At 41.9% G+C, this 16,961-nt stretch overlaps 1 protein-coding gene across 1 annotated transcript; it reads left to right on the forward strand.

The window, feature by feature from the left end:
* Positions 1 to 1,365: 1,365 nt before the first annotated feature.
* Positions 1,366 to 16,750, forward strand: LOC306795745 (protein mono-ADP-ribosyltransferase PARP12). The gene is made up of 12 exons (XM_079294347.1): positions 1,366 to 1,719; positions 2,724 to 2,859; positions 3,072 to 3,849; positions 3,950 to 4,003; positions 4,098 to 4,224; positions 4,796 to 4,961; positions 6,334 to 6,454; positions 6,547 to 6,643; positions 6,766 to 6,844; positions 13,815 to 13,945; positions 14,174 to 14,325; positions 15,004 to 16,750. Exons 1-12 carry the CDS (start codon positions 1,442 to 1,444, stop codon positions 15,675 to 15,677), a joined length of 2,793 nt encoding a protein of 930 aa, XP_079150473.1. The 5' UTR covers positions 1,366 to 1,441; the 3' UTR covers positions 15,678 to 16,750.
* Positions 16,751 to 16,961: the final 211 nt, after the last annotated feature.

Below are 16,961 nucleotides of genomic sequence, written 5' to 3' on the forward strand. Positions count from 1 at the left end.
ATGAAATTATTTCTCAAATCTCCCACAGGCGTTTGACTTAGTTGAGATCTGGAGATATGATTTACATTATTATCCGTTGTTTGTGCCCTACAGAGCATCTGACACGCGACAAAGGTCCCCAGTCTGGACACAAAGATGCCCCATTCATTTACATGGAGCCATCGTGAGCCTCCAGGTCCCATTTGACAGGGAATCTGGTTTGCTTAACGGCACACAACAACAACAAAAAGAGAAAGAATGGTCTTGTTAGCTTTAGATTTTGTGGTGGCAGCAGATCACTTCCAACATGTACTGCGTTTTGTCTTGAGGGAGAGGGAGGGGGACAGGAAGCAATGAGGCTGATGGGAAATATGCGGCTAGTTAAAAATGCAGATGAGTGAAGCTGAGGGACACTGACCGTTCATCCTGATGCTGCAAGATGAGACCTGGTAAATAACTGCACTGGCTTGTTTCAAGTTATTTCATTTATTCATTTACTACAACATTTAATCACAGTGGTTCAAAAATCTACAGAAGTTGATCTCAATATTCAAATGTATTCTTTTTTTTTTTAAACATTAACACATTATGCAGCGTGCCAACATTTGCATAATGTGTTAATAATAACAAGCTCATGTGCTAAAATGAAAATGAATAAGTAAAATATAGATTCCACAGTGATTTCATGAGGTTATGGTTTTCAGAAGATGGTCTACATTAAGGACACATTTAAAAACAAAACAGTTGATCAAATATCAGTGTTCAGCAATGATATACATAATTTTACTGTCAGAATAAAATGTATTCAATTTGAACCACGGGGAGGGGGGGCACATTGGGTTTGATGGGTGGGATTGACAGAACACATTATTAAAGTGTTAAATGTAATCCTACTGTAATACAACTCACATTACACTGTAATAACGCTATTTGACAGAAACACAAGATAATAGTAATTACTGCCGGTCAGGAACAGAAAATACAGATTATTCAAGAAGATTATTAATTCATGTATCGTCTTTTTTTTTTTTTTTTTTTACTTCTGCAACAAGTAAAACAAATGCAACCAGCTGATATCATCTGGCAGAATGTGTCACGTGATCCAGATGACTAATTATGTGACTATGACTGCAGATTACTTTCTTCATTATTTTTTTTATTTACTTCTGGTAATCCTGCAAATACATATATACATATATTTGTCAGATTATTCATATGTTTTCATGTCATTCTACTAACACAGGAGTGTGTGAGGTCACATAACACGGCGACGCCCCCAAGCGGAGGAGAGCAGCGTTACAGCATCACTGCTAAAAATAGACCCAAGTTAAGTTTCGGTTTCCAATCACCAGAAATGACGCCGTGCTTTCCGACTCCGCTGTAACCTGACAGCTGCCCAGCAGCGTCTTTCTTGTTGGCTTGGGTGGTGGCAGGAAAGAGCCGAAGGAGCCGACCCAACACGATGGAGTTGGAAATATTGAAGTTCATCTGCGACAATAAAGGATCAGTCGACACTGATTATTTGATGTTTAACCTCGGCTCGGGCCATGCTATTGACGACATCATCGGCAATCAAGATAAATTTGCTTTGTGTTGTCCCTTCGGGCAGCCGAAGGTGGTGGCCAGGACCAGGCTGAGGCTGTGCAGAGTATATAGCTCGGAGTGTCCGGGGTTCTGCTCCTCGCTGCACATGTGTAAGAAGTTCCTCTTCACCGGATCCTGTCCGTTCACTCATAGCAGGTAAATACGTCCGCGTAAAGTGTCGGGCTGAACTCGAGTCATAGCTGGGCAGGAGAGGCCTGTGACTACTTCAAGTTGTTGTTCTTTTTGTTTTTAAGGGGTCTTTATTGTTGAAAATCGAATTATCAGCATTTTCTATATTCGGTGCTTTTATTGACTTGTTTTTAAGGCCTTGATACGTGGTGCGTTCAAGGACTGTTGGTTTGCAGTGTGTTAAAGAAAGACTAGCATGGACACCATGTAGCTACAGGCTAATTAACACAATGAAGTCGGACGGCCCCTTGTAGTCTTGCAGTAGCTTCAAAGTTAAAAGTGATGCTTTTTAAGGAATATTCCGACATTTTTGTTAAAAACCACCTCAGGCAGAGAGTCAGGCAAAATCACCACTCAATGAAAGTTCCTCGTAGTAGCTTTAAGTGCCAGACTTTGTGGAGTTTTTCCTGGCAACCAGTGTATGTTTTAGCTAAATGCCGTACAAACATGAGCGGTAATCGATCTTTTCATAATTATTAGCAAGGAAGAAAATAAGCATATTTCCCAAAAAGTAATTCCGCAAATTGTGAAAACATTTGTCACATACTGTGTATATATTTAATGTACATTTCATATGAACCCCATTCTACAGTAGTAGTTGTAGTAGTAGTAATACCACTAGTAGTAGCAGTAGTATCTTGCTAGCTGTGTTTCACAGTTCAGGTGCAACGGTGACCATTAGGTTTGTATCAGTCATGAATAACACGTCCATTACCTCTGTGTAGCTGCTACTATAACTCCCATTTGTTTAAACATGCTGCTTCAAGCATGTCTATGTAGATGTTAGACTTTTCCACCGACACATGAATGAATAAGAAACTTTCATATCCATTCAACATGTCCTCTTATAGCTCAATTGTATATGTTGCATTTACAAAATGTCATGCGGGATTTTATTCTTTTCCGAAGCAACCGTATTTTTAAAATCAAACTCACATACGTGCTATGTGTCTTGTGCTCTTTGGTGACAGGACAGGATGCAAATTCTCCCACGAGCTGGACTCGGATCACAATATGCTGCTGCTGAGAATGCATGAGCTGGAGAGTCTGAGCCGGACGGAGCTGTGCACGCTGCTGCTGCAGAGCGACAACTGGCTCCTGCCTGCCGTAAGTGTGACTTCAACCAGAGCAGGTTTCCCTATTCAGACTGTTGGATCTGTTGCCTCCGCGTATGGAAGGGTACACCGATCCTGAAAACAAGTTCTTTAGAGTAGCAGGAGTGTTAATGACACATCTGCACATCTGTATTTATCACCTTAAAGGGCCTTTCCTTGCCTTTTGCTTCGCTTGGTTGTAACCACCTTTCCCCCCTCTCCCAGATATGTTTCAATTACAACAACGGTGCCGGGGAGTTCGGCCTGTGTAAGGACGGCTATGGTTGCAAGAGGCTGCATATCTGCGAGAAGTACATGAACCGCGACTGCAGCTGCGTCAAGAACCATGATTTTAATGCAGCACAGCCATGCAAGACCCTGCAGGAGAGAGGCGTGCCCGAAGACCTCATTCCCTCCCTGCGGTCTAGTTATGGGAACATATCGGCTTTGAAGTACATCGACAGACAAGGGGGCAACTCCTCCACTGGTGAATCCCCTGCCGCCGCTGCCAACAACACTGATGCAAGCAGCGACGATGGTTGGAATCCAGAACAAAGGCAGTGGTACAGAGGGAGAGGGAGAGGTGGCTACCCGGGCAACAGAGGCAACAGAGGCTACAGAGGTAACAGAGGTAACAGAGGCAACAGAGGCAACAGAGGCAACAGGGGAAACCAGGGCAACAATCAACCGCAGCCACGAACCTCGTCCCCCGATGACGTCAACGCTGACATGGACAATTTCGATCTGTACAGCAAAGATGGACTGAGCGGGGAGCAGCGGCCGCTAAACTCCTCCACCAGTGACATCTCTGACGACGGTCAGAACAGAAAACTAAATCCGAATAAAACGTCAACCGCCGCTGGAGAGCGCGGTGGAAACGCCGGCGGCAGAGGCGGCCATCAACATCTCCCGGGATCCCGCTCCACTACCGGCATCCCTGGTGCCGCCAACGACGATGCCAACAGCGCCGGCGGACCGGGCACGAGGCAAAGGCCCGTCAGAGGTGAACTACGCCAGCTGCAAAAGCTCTCATTCAAAATGACCTTGGAGAGAACCGTAAAATGTAAAAACTAAATCGTGCACTTTTTGTTCGTGTCCTTCAGATAAAACCGAGATATGCATGTTCTTCATCAAAGGACGCTGCATACATGAAGACGGTGAGTAATCAGTGACACATGACAGTGAGTGCCGAGGTGCGATTGTCACGGGTTTTTGTTTTGTGGTTCATTTTGTCTTTGTGACTCTTCTCAGAGCGATGCTTTAAAGCCCACGACAAGATGCCGTACAGATGGGAGGTCAGAGAGGACGACGGGTGGACCGCCTTGCCTGATAACGAGGCGATCGAGAAGGACTACTGTGACCCTGAAAACACATACAGGTGCTCTCTACTGACGTTCAGTGGCATCGTAGTCCTTGGAAGATGTTATTCTTTAACTCAACCATCTCAAGATGTATGCGGGAAAAAAACAATTTCCGTTGACTTTACAATGACAAGAAAAATGATTTCTGCTCATTTTTTCCCCCTTTTTTAAAAACAAAAGTTTGACATTTTAAGAAAAAGTAATTTCAATTTGTTCGATTTAAAAGTTTGAGGCCAATCTTATGTCAGTTGGGTAAATATGGAGGTCCTGTATGGAGACTGAGGGAAACAGCTAGCTTGGCTTTGACCAAGATATCAAACTATCGCTCACTAATCAACACATTACGTCTCGTTTGTTTAATCCCGACAATAACCATATTGTAAGAACAAGAATACCAATTTCTTAAAAAGAATAAATGAAATATTGAAGGAATTTAGCTTCTTTAGTTCAATATAATACTGGTTTGTTGGGTGGGACATGAAGCAGAGGATCAATATTGATCCAAATAAAAACCACTGTGTCGGTGTAACGTGTTAAAATGAAGTGAACTGTGTGAATTAATGGCTCTCTATTTTTGCTGTATTTTAGTAGCAGCAGCCCACCGGTGTATTTTGACACGATGACCCGCGGGTCGAACGCAGTGCGGCGACTCTCCACCGCGAACTCTTTGCTTGAGCCGACCTTCATCCACACCACTGAGTGGGTTTGGCACTGGGAGGACGAGTTCGGGAAGTGGAACGTTTACGCTTCAGCTGTGAGTAACTGGAGTTATTTCCAAGTTGGATTTAGTGGCGATCAAACAATGGATTAGTTCTGTAACGCTATATGGGTCATTTTCTGAAATAGGGAACGTCCCAGCCTCCCCAACCTTACAGCTAATCAAGGCGTCTATTATCTGACCGTGACAGCGCAAGTCTGATCAAAGGTCGAGTTCGTTAATCCAAAAAAAAAAAACGTCAGAAAAACCTGGTAAACACTGGCACAGTTCCTCATAGATAACAGTGTGAGTTTAGCAAACAGAGGAGCAGCATGAAAAAACAGCAGCAGCAGCAGCCAACAGTTCCATTGAGGATATGCGCACTGACAACATGCCACCGCAAGGAAAGCTAGCCGAGATGATTTGGGCAAAAAAAAAAAAAAAGAAGGTAAAAAAGGTCAATTCACCCCTATTTCAGTGACATTTTGCAGTCGTGCCACAACCCTAAATGCTGCTGCGGTGACAACAGTCCACTGCAGCAAACTCAAACTTTAGCACGCTAGAAATCATATTATCACGTTATCAGTTGATACATAGAGCTCAGGCGGTGTGGCAGCATCCCTGAAGAAAGAGATGAGCCGCAGCCGAGATTGTAGCCTGGTTGCATAAATTAGAATTTGTCATGCTTATATTGGACTGTTGAATTAAGAAATAAAGCTTTAAAAGGCGGTTACTGGAGCTCCCTCAGCTAAAGCCGATCCAACTTTCAAAGCTGAGCCCGTCTCAACATTTTGACATTTGTCCTCGTTCACACTTCCACCAAGAACGTTACGGGAGGTTACCGATTACATTCAGAGCAGCGTGTGAGCACAGCATTAACGTTATGATTAAAAGACTAGATCAGACTGCATATTCACGTTGTTCCTCACACTCCAGTCAAATTCAATCATGCACTGAAATTTAAGGCAGATTTTGAAATCTTCAATTTGGGATTTTTTTCCCAAATTTCCCAGATGAGACCAAATGCTTGAGAATGATGCAAAAATATATAAATTGAGTTTTGGACAGCAACAAATACAGCATTAAAAGAGAAAAATATGCATATTTGGTTTCTTGCAGAGTGTTAGATTTGAAGATTATGCTTATGCTAAGCAAAGCTAACCGGCTGCCGGCGCTAGCTTTGTATTGTATCGTTAGCGTACGAGATAAGTGTTGCTTAGCAAGAAAGCAAATAGGTGAGTTTCCCAAAACTTTTTTCTTTAAAACACTTGACAATTACACTGAATTAACTGCAGTAAACACTAATTTGAACGTTTTTTTCTGCAGGTATTCGTCTTTTTTGCACACGATACCGACCTGCTGGTCATTGGTCACCATTTTGTTTTAATGTTTTGAGGTAAAAATCCGACTCATCCGTCTTGTGTTGCAGGCTGCTGGACACAAAGCAGCGGACATGGACAGCGCTACACTGGAGCGGAGGTTTCTGTCCAATGACAAAGATGTGGTGGACTTCACCGCCGGTTCACAGTCATACTCGCTCAGCTTCCAGGGTAAACAAATGTTACGCAACAGATCTCTCTGTTTACAGTTTTGTGCATTTTGGAATATTCAAGCAGTATTCTCATCTTTTCTTTTCTCCCAGACATGATACAAACAAACAGGCAGTATGGCACCAAGAGGGTTGTGAAAAGACGGCCCCAGTTTGTCTCCGCGGCGGATGTCCTAACAAAGAGAGTGAGGTACGACATCTCAAATGTGCTGTGTTGGCGCCACTTATGTTTTCCACCTTTTTAAGAAGCATTTTATTCAAACCCCTTCACAATAAAGCTAATCCTAATCCTACTTTGCTGTCTGACCACAGACGGCCTCCCGGTCAACAGAATTTCTCCGCTATTCCCGACAACTGGGACAAGACGCAGGTCCCACAAACAGGATTCAAGGTATCGTGAATACATCACACCTTCAAACTGTTTTAGAAAAACAAGACGCCAAATCCACGTCATCATTTTCATGATGTGAATATTTGCTTATTGTTCGTTTTCTGGGTGTGATTTATTCATTGTTTTGACAAAAGGGAGGAAAATAAATCAATGTAGTGTTGTTTGCCAGCAATCTCAAGTTTCCAACATCGAACGAAGATCATACTGTAGGCTACAGAGCATAAAAGTCAATGTTGACACTGTGCTGTTTTAGCAATCAGCAAATGTTTTATCAGCCGTCGGAAGCTACTTTATTTTAGTTGTGCATTGCATTGTGGGAACTTGGTGCCCATCAACACCACACTTAAAAATCCAAAGTTTTTTTCTTTGTCATCTTTCCACCATGAATGCACTACAGCAGTGGTTCTCAAACTGTGGGGCGCACCCCACTAGTGGCGCGGTGGTATTACAGGTGGGGCGCAGGGGGAAATTGTTGTGGAATATTTCTATGAATAGTCGGGAGAAGAGTGTCAAAGTGTTATCAAATCAATGTCAAATGAAACAGAGTCTTGATGAACGATCAAAGTTGTAATAGTCAATTTATTTGCTTGCAAGCAAAGAGAACACAGGCTCACAGATACATCACCGTCATCTGCAAGAGGTGCTCTGACGACACATTCAAATGCATGGACATTTATGCCCAGCCAGCATGCTGTTATCTTGGTTCGCAAACAAGAATAAACAGAAGAAGGAAACCAGTCAAGGCAGATGTTTTTCTTTGAAGCATAGTGTCCTGTCTTTACGATAACCTGAAGGCACTTTTTTACTGTTTACAAACCCCTTTGTTATCAGTTTGCCCCACAATAAACCATGGATACACCCAGCCAGATGCGTCCTTTGATGTCACTGTGACCTGGTCAAAGAGTTAAGTCACAGTATGCAGAGACGGAATGAACCTGTGAACCATCACACATCATATATGCCTGCAGAGGGTCATGCCCTTCAGCTGATGCCCATCAAGGGAAATACCGCAATCATGACCCCTGTGTGTGTCCCCGTCTTTAAAGACAGAAACAATGCACAGGAACAAACAGATAACAAGATAAACAAGGTTTAGTGCCTGCACTTCTAAAACTTACATTCTTTAACCCTAAAGCAGTAGACTGACATATTTTCCCATAACAAAATGCAGAATTTTTGTATTTCAAAAAAAGAAAAAAATGTTTTTATTTTTTTTAAGTAATTCCAAATGAAGAGACATTTGGCAGGCGGGAACAGAAAAGCAACCGCAAGCGATGCATCTGAGACGAACAGCCATCAGCCAAGAAGAACATATGATGAAGCCTATCTTGCTCTGGGTTTCACAGTGAACGCGGTAGGAGATGAGGAGAGACCAGTCTGTGATTTATGTCTGAAAACTAGCTGCGGATAGTATGAAACTTGTTTTGTTTAGTTTTTCACAGGTTGCACTTTATTGTTGTCTTGAAAAGATGTTTAGTGCAAAACAGGTTAATTGCAGCCAATTGCAAAAAGCTATTTTTTGCCAAATTGTAGTTGTTTTTTGCACAGATATAACTTTATTTGCATTGTTCTAACAAAGTGATTGCACATTTTATTTGTTTTTGTCTGATGGAGCAATCTGGTTTACTTAAAGTGATTGCAATTTTCTTTATTCTATTATTTGAAAAAGCACAGAAAGTCACAAAATGTTGTTTCAATAAAAATTCAACATAGACCATTTTGTTACAATTTTGTTGGGGCGGTGGGGCATGAACATTTTTCTTCTTCCAAAGTGGGGCGCGACAGAAAAAGTTTGAGAACCACTGCACTACAGAATTCCTCTGGTACGCGATGGGGGCACAGCTAATGTTAGCTTGCGCGGTATCCATATTGTCACGATGGCACGAGATCACGCAAAAGTCCATCTGGTCAGGTTTCAAGTAAAGCGTTTGTGTGCGGTAAGCCAGAGCACGGACCAATCAGGGTCCGGTGAGGAGCCAATGGCAGCTAAGGGCGGGGCTTAGGTGTGTTCGAGGCGACACGTTGAGGCGACTGTTTGTTCTAAACAAAAATGGCGACTCCCGAAGAAGTTTGCGTAGATGCTACAATAGCATCAGTTACATCAGAACTGGAGAGTGCTTCTTAATGGAAAGAAGAGCAAACAACATCACTGACGGCTTTTCTCGAAGACAAAGATTTTTCGGTCTTGTCGCGACGTGAAACGATAGCGCTTCCGAAAGTCTATTTCTCTTTTTATTGTCATTAAAACCTGTTAAAAGAGTAGCAAGTGTTCTGTGCCACATTGTCAACGCGACTAAAAATACATGGGTGAGTCACACTGGTACACATGGGTGTGATGTTCCTTCATTACAATGAACATGGCATTGTTGTTTATCAGTCCCAAATACACCAGCCGACTGCTGTAAATAGTCCAAATGCGTATTAATCTGCTGCTGAAAATAGTCCCCAACAAACGCAATGTTTTCTCCTGTTTATGTAACGTTGGATAAAGATTACAGTGTTCAGCTGTTATAGGTTGTTTGTTTTTTTTGTAGATAAAACTACACATGACTCATTAACATTTACATTCCATTTATTTAGCGAACGCTTTTATCCAAAGCGACTCAATCATGTTGGCACCCCCTCAAAAGAATCATGAAGATTTACATCTTCAGTAGGAACCAGTGGCGTTGGGGCTGAGTGCCACAGACAGGGTAAAAACTAACACACTCTTGGCTTTGATCTTTTGTTGTAGTTTTTTACAATAATCTAAAATAATAATAAAAAGAAACTCTGGCTAAAATGGAGAGAAATGACTGCTTGGAAGGATAGAAAAACAAGGACAAACTGCTTGACTGGTGTGAAGCCCCTGAAACCAGGCCAACGTCAACCAGTCCAACCTGCTGCACCTGTAGGCAAAAGAATTTACAGCAGCAGCTTTGACCCACAGAGGTGCTGATGTGTGCCGTCTACAGGCAAGACAAGGTAATAAATATTGCAAGTCATTGTGCCACCAGCAGCTATAATAAGAGCAAAACATTCATCCTCCAACATTGAGGCTGCAGGTTGAGAGGGAGCTGCCTCGGCTGTATCAGCCTGAAATTACTGTTACCCAGTACAAAATGATAACAATAGTGACTTTAATAACAATTATTATAATCATCACCAGGCTGATCACCATTCTAGTAATTATGAACTGTATGGTAGTAATCATCAGCATCATCATAGTATTAATTAACAGTATACGAATCAATCATCACCGTGGAAAAATACAGTATATACATACAATACAAATAATAGTCATCCTAATAATACAAATACAATATTTAATAATGGCATTACTAAAATAATGGGATCCTAATACTACCATTGACTTTTCCCAGTGGTGTATAAAGTACCCAAAAGCTATACTTGAGTAAAAGTAAAAGTACCTTACTGGAAAATGACTCCAGTAAAAGTAAAAGTCACAGAGTAAAAGTCTTAAAGTATCTGATATTTATTGTACTTAAGTATCAAAAGTAATTTTCTGATATTAAATGTACTTAAGTATTGAAAGTAAAAGTACAAGTAAATGCTGTTAATAAAAAAGCAAAGGGTCAGAATTTTGAGAATGATGAAGTTTATTCTTTTAAGTGCTGTGGCACCATGACCAAGGACATGGAGCGTTGTTGAACATAATTGGGTTGGCTGTGATCCATCCAGGAGCAACAATGTTCAACATAATATATTGTATATAAGTATACTTTTGCATCTACTATGAACTTATCATCATAATTCTCTGAAAAGCAATATGACACTATGAAGGAGTTGTAACAGTGCGTTTATAAGTATGCTCATTAGACTAGAGGATGTAGAGGGCAAATGCATAATATTATGTTCAGCAAAACATATCCACTTGATGCATCAGGTCAGTGTTTAGAGAAAGGACGCCTGCCTTGTAAACTCCTATGGGCCTGATTTGAACACAATAAAGGTTTTGCTGAAGCTGAATCCAATTGGGCGACTGCTACCATCATAACTCCATCTGATCATCCACAACATGACTCAAATATCAAAACATGATCAATACTAAAGCAGCAGCGAAAGGAACCCAGTCATTACTTGAAACTGAAACATGTCCTGTTCATCTTCAGAAGACAATTCTATTAGAATGTAAAGAAGTTACATTCTAATAGAATGTAACTTCTTCACATTCTAATACAATGTAACTTCTTTACATTATATTAGAATATAAATAAGTTACATTGTATTAGAATGTAAAGATGTTACATTCTAATACAATGTAACTTCTTTACATTGTAATACAATGTAACTTCTTTACATTCTATTAGAATGTAAAGAAGCTACATTGTATAGAATGATTCTGTTGAAGTTATTCCTTTTTTAAATGTTTTAGACGAGTCACTAATCACTTAAAAGAGTGATTGTAGCTGATTTAACTTACAGACATGAGATTGATCTTCTCATGTCGTTCTTTATACAATGATATTAATTCATCTCCGTTTTATTGATATCTTACGAAAAGTTACTTCTCATTTTTCGTGCGTTTTTCCTGCAAAAGTCCAGCAACATGAGTCTGTTTTCGCTTGTTACATGCGTCTTTTCAAAATAAACTTCCATCTTCACAGGAAACAACTAAGGTTTAGGCGATGAAACTACTTAGTTCGGTTCAGGAAAAGATCGTGGTTTGCGTTAAAATATCTACGGAAGTCACGTCACAAATGAATCAACATTGGCTTCTCGTTTCACACACGGCACAAACTGCGGCCTCCTGGAGGAAACATTAACGTGATGAACCAATCATTTAACTTGCTGCTAGGACCACTGATTCACCAAAGCTGCTTGCTTGCAGTCTGTGTTCCACCACAGTCCCCGACGCTGCTCTCATGATTCATTTTGTTTCTAAAGATAGATTTGATTTTGTAGCGAGTAACGAAGGTTTCAGGGGAAATGTATCGGAGTAAAAGTATCAGTTTTCGTTGCAAAATGTAGTGAAGTAAAAGTAAAAGTCAACAGAAATATAAGTAGTAAAGTACAGATATCCAAAAAAACGACTTTAGTACAGTAACAAAGTATTTCTACTTCGTTACTGTACACCACTGACTGTACCTAACGGCTGGCTCAGGAACTGTTATCTGTCTGACTCGTGGTGAGACATGTAATGATAACAAGATCTCACTGTTAGGAACTCAGTAACGAACACACGAGAGGTTGGATTTTCTTCAGTTCACGCAGATTTATTTGCATCACAAAGTATACAAGTAAGCCGAGCTGTCCGGAGTCAACTCACTTCACAATAGCATTGTTCATTACTTTATACCCCCTAAGTCTCCCCCCCCCCCTCGGCGATGTCCTCCTCCTCCTCTGAACTTTCACCGAGACAACTGACACTGTGCACCTTGGACAAGTCATAACAGAGGCTTTTTGGATTAACCACAGTCTCCTTCCCCACTCGTCTCCTCCTGATTCCACCTCTGGCCGCCCGACATAGCGACTCTTGTCTTTTCCCTCCGTTAGAAATCTTGCCCTACTTGTTTATCTACGTTCCCCCCCCCCCCCCCTTATCTTCACCCGGGCTCCAAGGCCGCTATACCAGACTCCCTGTCTCAGTGACGTGAATAACATAAGACAATGATACAGACCAACATCACAGTATGAATGTGAATATGCATGGATACATTTGGAATTTAGTTTCTTCTATGTTTTAACTTCCATTGGTCGGTTATCTAACATAATAAAGAGCTCATGCCTGCCTTTGTGGACCTGCTACTGTCCCAGGTTTGTCCTCATGTTTTCTCTGTAACATTTCACTGTATAGTTACTGAATCGGTTGACAAATAGTTAACGTATTAAATTGACTTTCTCTGGCTCTTTTAACTTCTCGCTGTGGTTCTAGACTCTTCTAGATTGGGTTTAGGTTGAAGTGATACAAGTTCAATCTGAAAGAACATGATCAATTGCCCCAACAATTCCCCCCCATTCAAATATTTGCAATTTCATCACGTCATCATGTTTTCATGATCTTGATATATAAAAGAGGGCAAATGTTCTAAAACATTTACACTAATTGTATTGAAGTGGTGTTCTTATCGCTTTGATGAGCCAGTTGAAGGAAGGGATTATAACCTGTTTGGGACAGTTACCCGGACCCTCTGTGGGACTGAAGTCACTGAGTCTGGTTCCACTCCATTCCTGGGCCTCGTACCAAGGACACGTGTGTGAACTCCCCCTTAAACAGCTCAGATTGTGTGGGAGACAGAGAAACAGAGACAGCAGCAGCATTTTATGTCCAATAAATGTTCATTATACCATCATACATAACTTCGCTCCCCTCTTGAAACAATACTTCCTCAAATCATTCATCTAGTCCATCGAACATATGCGCGGTGCATTCTAGTGAATCAGCCTGCCTGTGACATTCTGAACATTTTTACCTTTTAATAGTTGATGTGACTTGTGGTAACTTTCTAAACCCTTCATTTTCATCCAACTACATCTGGTATGTGGGTGCGAGTGATGTTTGTATGGCTTCGAATGTGTGTGTTAAATGTACAAGTTTGTCACATCAGAATCTAAAGTCAACTCACCCTCTGTGTCCATCACTGGGGTCCGCCCCGCCGCCTGCTCCTCCCCTCCTCACGGCTGATGTTGAGCCCTCCCACCAGTCCTGTTTCCATGGAGATTGTGGGCAGTCTCTTAGACAATGTCCAAGTTGCCACATTGATGGCACACTAAGTTTTCAGCTGGTGTGCGTTTCTCAAAGTCTCTGCCCCTGAATTTTCCTCTTCCTGTTGTGGCCTGATTCCATTGTCAGCTGGGCATCCTGGAGTTGTTCTCTGTCGTTGTACTGCTCCTCAGCGTGCTCAGCATGTTTCCTCCCACACAATTTTGTGTTCACAATTTGTTTCTGCTGCCCCCAAGTGGCCACGAATTGCACTAATTGTTTGCCTGGGTAAAAAAAATAATTCTGTTTTCTTTGTGTGTTTTCCAGCGAGTCCCCCTCCTGCGCTCCTCGGATGGCTTTAAGGAGCTTGAGACTCTTTTCTGTCAAACTATGAGAGGCTTTGACATTGTCAAAATAGAAAGGATTCAGAACAAACCTCTTTGGGACTTTTTTCAATTGTACGTATGTAATTTAAAAGTGTCATCCGTCCGAATGGTTGTGTGTTTAATATCTTCTCAGCTAGGTTGTCATTGGATCAAATAACCACCACACTCTGGTTGTTAAAGCAAGACCATGCAACTTTTATCAAGAAGGAATAACACATTCACCTTCTAATAACACATTCACCTCATTCCTAAATGTATCAGCTTGATTTACAGTTTCTGATTTATTCTTCCTAAATATAGCCAGAAGAATCAGATGAAGAACAGCAACAACGGGCGCAATGTGACTGAAAAACTGCTTTTTCATGGCACGGACTCGAAATACGTAGACGTCATCTGCCACACCAACTTTGACTGGAGAGTTTGTGGAGTTAATGGGACTGTTTTTGGCGAAGGTGAGTTGAAGAAAAATGAATTGTGGGCCACATACTGATGAGAACAAAAGATGTGCAGTTGTTGTATTGAATTAAAAAGAAAGTTTAGTCTAAGGATGGGAAGGTTTCTTAGATTAAAGCTACGCATCTCACACAAATTTAAAGGGACAGAGATGTCTGACTTCTCTCCAGTGTAATGGAACTCAGCTTGTGCTCAAAGCGCCCCCAAAAATGTATTTGAAAAACTCAACAACAGTGTCTCTCTCCAGAAAACTCAAGTGCATCCACAGACCTTAGTAGTGAGCAGGTCATTTGGGAACTATATTCTTTCTAACGGACTACAGCCGCCAACCGTATCACCGGGCAGAAGTTGTACACATTAATGGCGTCCTCTTCGTCTGAGCTGTAAAGGTAGCTAGCTCAGTGGTGCTAGGTGAGCTAGCAGTGTAGATTCATGCCTCCTCCGGCGCAGTGATACGGTTAGCGCGTGTAGTTTGGGAGTAAATTGAATATCTTTGGGTTTAGACAACTTGGGCGCTGGGAACTTATTCATGTGACAAAAAAAGCTTTTTCACTCTTTTCTGACCAAATTCAAGAAAGCAATTTGCAGATTAAGCAATAGTTAGAATAAACCCTCGTGTATTTTCACATACAGCATAATGGCAATACAATAATCCATTTTTTAATCTCCAAACACAGGTAGTTACTTTGCCCGGGACGCGAAATACTCACACAGCTACACCGGTGTCTCTGATGTCAAATCCTTGTTCATCTCCCGGGTGCTGGTGGGATCCTACACCAAGGGGCACTCCAGCTACCGCCGACCTCCTTCCAAGGACAGCGGGGACATCAACTTCTTTGACAGCTGCGTAGACGACGTTACGGACCCTTCCATCTTCGTTGTGTTTGAAAAGCACCAGATCTACCCCGAGTACCTGCTGCAGTACAAGACCACGCACCCACTTGTCTCCATGTATGGTGCTGCGGCAGTGCCGGCGCCAAAACCGGTACCGGCACCGAGACCAGCTCCCCAACCGACCGTGTCAGTTTTTCAAACGACCACACCCTCGATCCGACCCAGCACATCAGTTTCTCCACCCATTCCACCCTCATTCAGACGCAGCACATCAGTTTCTCCACCCATTCCACCCTCAATCAGACGCAGCACATCTGTTTCTCCACCCAGTCCACCCTTATACAGACCCAGCACAAGAGTTTCCCCACCCAGTACATCCTCACACAGATCCAGCACATCGCCTTACCAAACCACACCCCCGTTCTACCAACCCAGCCCAAGATTTGCCCAACCGTCTCCATCTCCTCCACCTCCCTCACCGAAACCAAAGAAAAATGATACCTGTGCCATTGCTTAGGGACAATGGTGACATGAGGGCAGGCCTTTTTTTAAATGCATAATGATAATTCAAGGAGCTTTATGGTGCTTGTACAAACTGCTTTGGGTGGTTTGGCAATGGTATCCATTAAAGAGTGCAATGAGGAGTAGAGTGGCAGTTGTATCACTTAAGAGTGCTCATTTATGTGGAAGAACATTCTAACTGTAGAATAATAATTCATCACATGGATAAAAACAGTGTTAGAAAAAAAACAAAACACAGAGAATAGGAAATATTCAGTTCACAGTAGCCGAATTTCCATCCAAAGGTAACTCAACTTTTAAATTTGCAGAAAAAAAGCATCTGCAAAATGCGAACTCATGCACGTTCCTGCCCGCTGCTGTTGTGCTGTTTTCCCAGTCGGGGGGGCCGTTAGAGCAATGCAGGAGACGAGGCAGCAACAAGAGACACAAGACAGCGTGATATAGAAATATGTCATTTCTGTTCGCTTCGTGCTTCGTGTTTAGCGTGTAGCGTCTCCACATGCGTCTTATTCGTCGGGATTTATTCACAAGGCGTGGGTCATGTCATTCATCAATACATCAACTCTTCCACTCAAGACTTTTTTGCAATATTTAGACTTTTTCTCTATTTCCGTCATGTCACTCTGGGTTTTGTTCGGGGCATAAAAACAGACGGATGGAAAAGCACTTTTTGAAGTGTGGTTCACCGAAATATATGTGGAATTCATTTGAAAACGACAGAAATTTGCTCAGGAAATTGTATACATCACAAAGACATTCAAATACTCATGGTTATTATGTAGAATACATCCTATATATTAACGATCACAGACAAAGATGCTGCTGCACAGCTCCTCTACCAGTAGAGGACGACAAAATCCTTATCGGCGTCCTAAAATGAGCCATAACACGAATAGCTTCATACAGATAAGGTTTTGTAGTGTGTATGTAGGCTGTTTGAAGTTCAAGCACCGCTTGTATGTTTGATTTGGTGTTGAGTGTGACTAAAAACTAAAGAAATCAGTGTTTTCCAAATTGTACTGGTTGCAAAACAAATTTTGTGCATTTGAATCAATGAATAAATGTAATATTAACATAAACTGCACACAGAAGCAGCGTTTTATTTTCAGGTTTGCATCTTAAAGCTGCAGTTCTCTCTGTCTGTCTCATATAAGTGAATTGAAAAGGCCACCAGCGTTGAGGGTTGAGCCTCTTAGTGAAATGAGGCAGGTCATGAAAAATGATCAATGTGGCTGCTGGAGCTTTCCTGTGACATTAGACATTAGGCCTGGAAACCCCC

This window comes from Melanostigma gelatinosum (genome assembly GCF_949748355.1).
Source record: "Melanostigma gelatinosum genome assembly, chromosome: 22".
In the NCBI taxonomy this organism is placed as follows: Eukaryota; Metazoa; Chordata; class Actinopteri; order Perciformes; family Zoarcidae; genus Melanostigma; species Melanostigma gelatinosum.

Bases quoted from the DNA above. Each gene is read 5' to 3' on its own strand.
- LOC306795745 (XM_079294347.1), top strand. From the start codon at position 1,442: ATGGAGTTGGAAATATTGAAGTTCATCTGCGACAATAAAGGATCAGTC. The intron at 2,860-3,071 runs GTAAGTGTGACT...CCCCTCTCCCAG, and splicing joins ACAACTGGCTCCTGCCTGCC to ATATGTTTCAATTACAACAA. The intron at 4,225-4,795 runs GTGCTCTCTACT...GCTGTATTTTAG, and splicing joins GACCCTGAAAACACATACAG to TAGCAGCAGCCCACCGGTGT.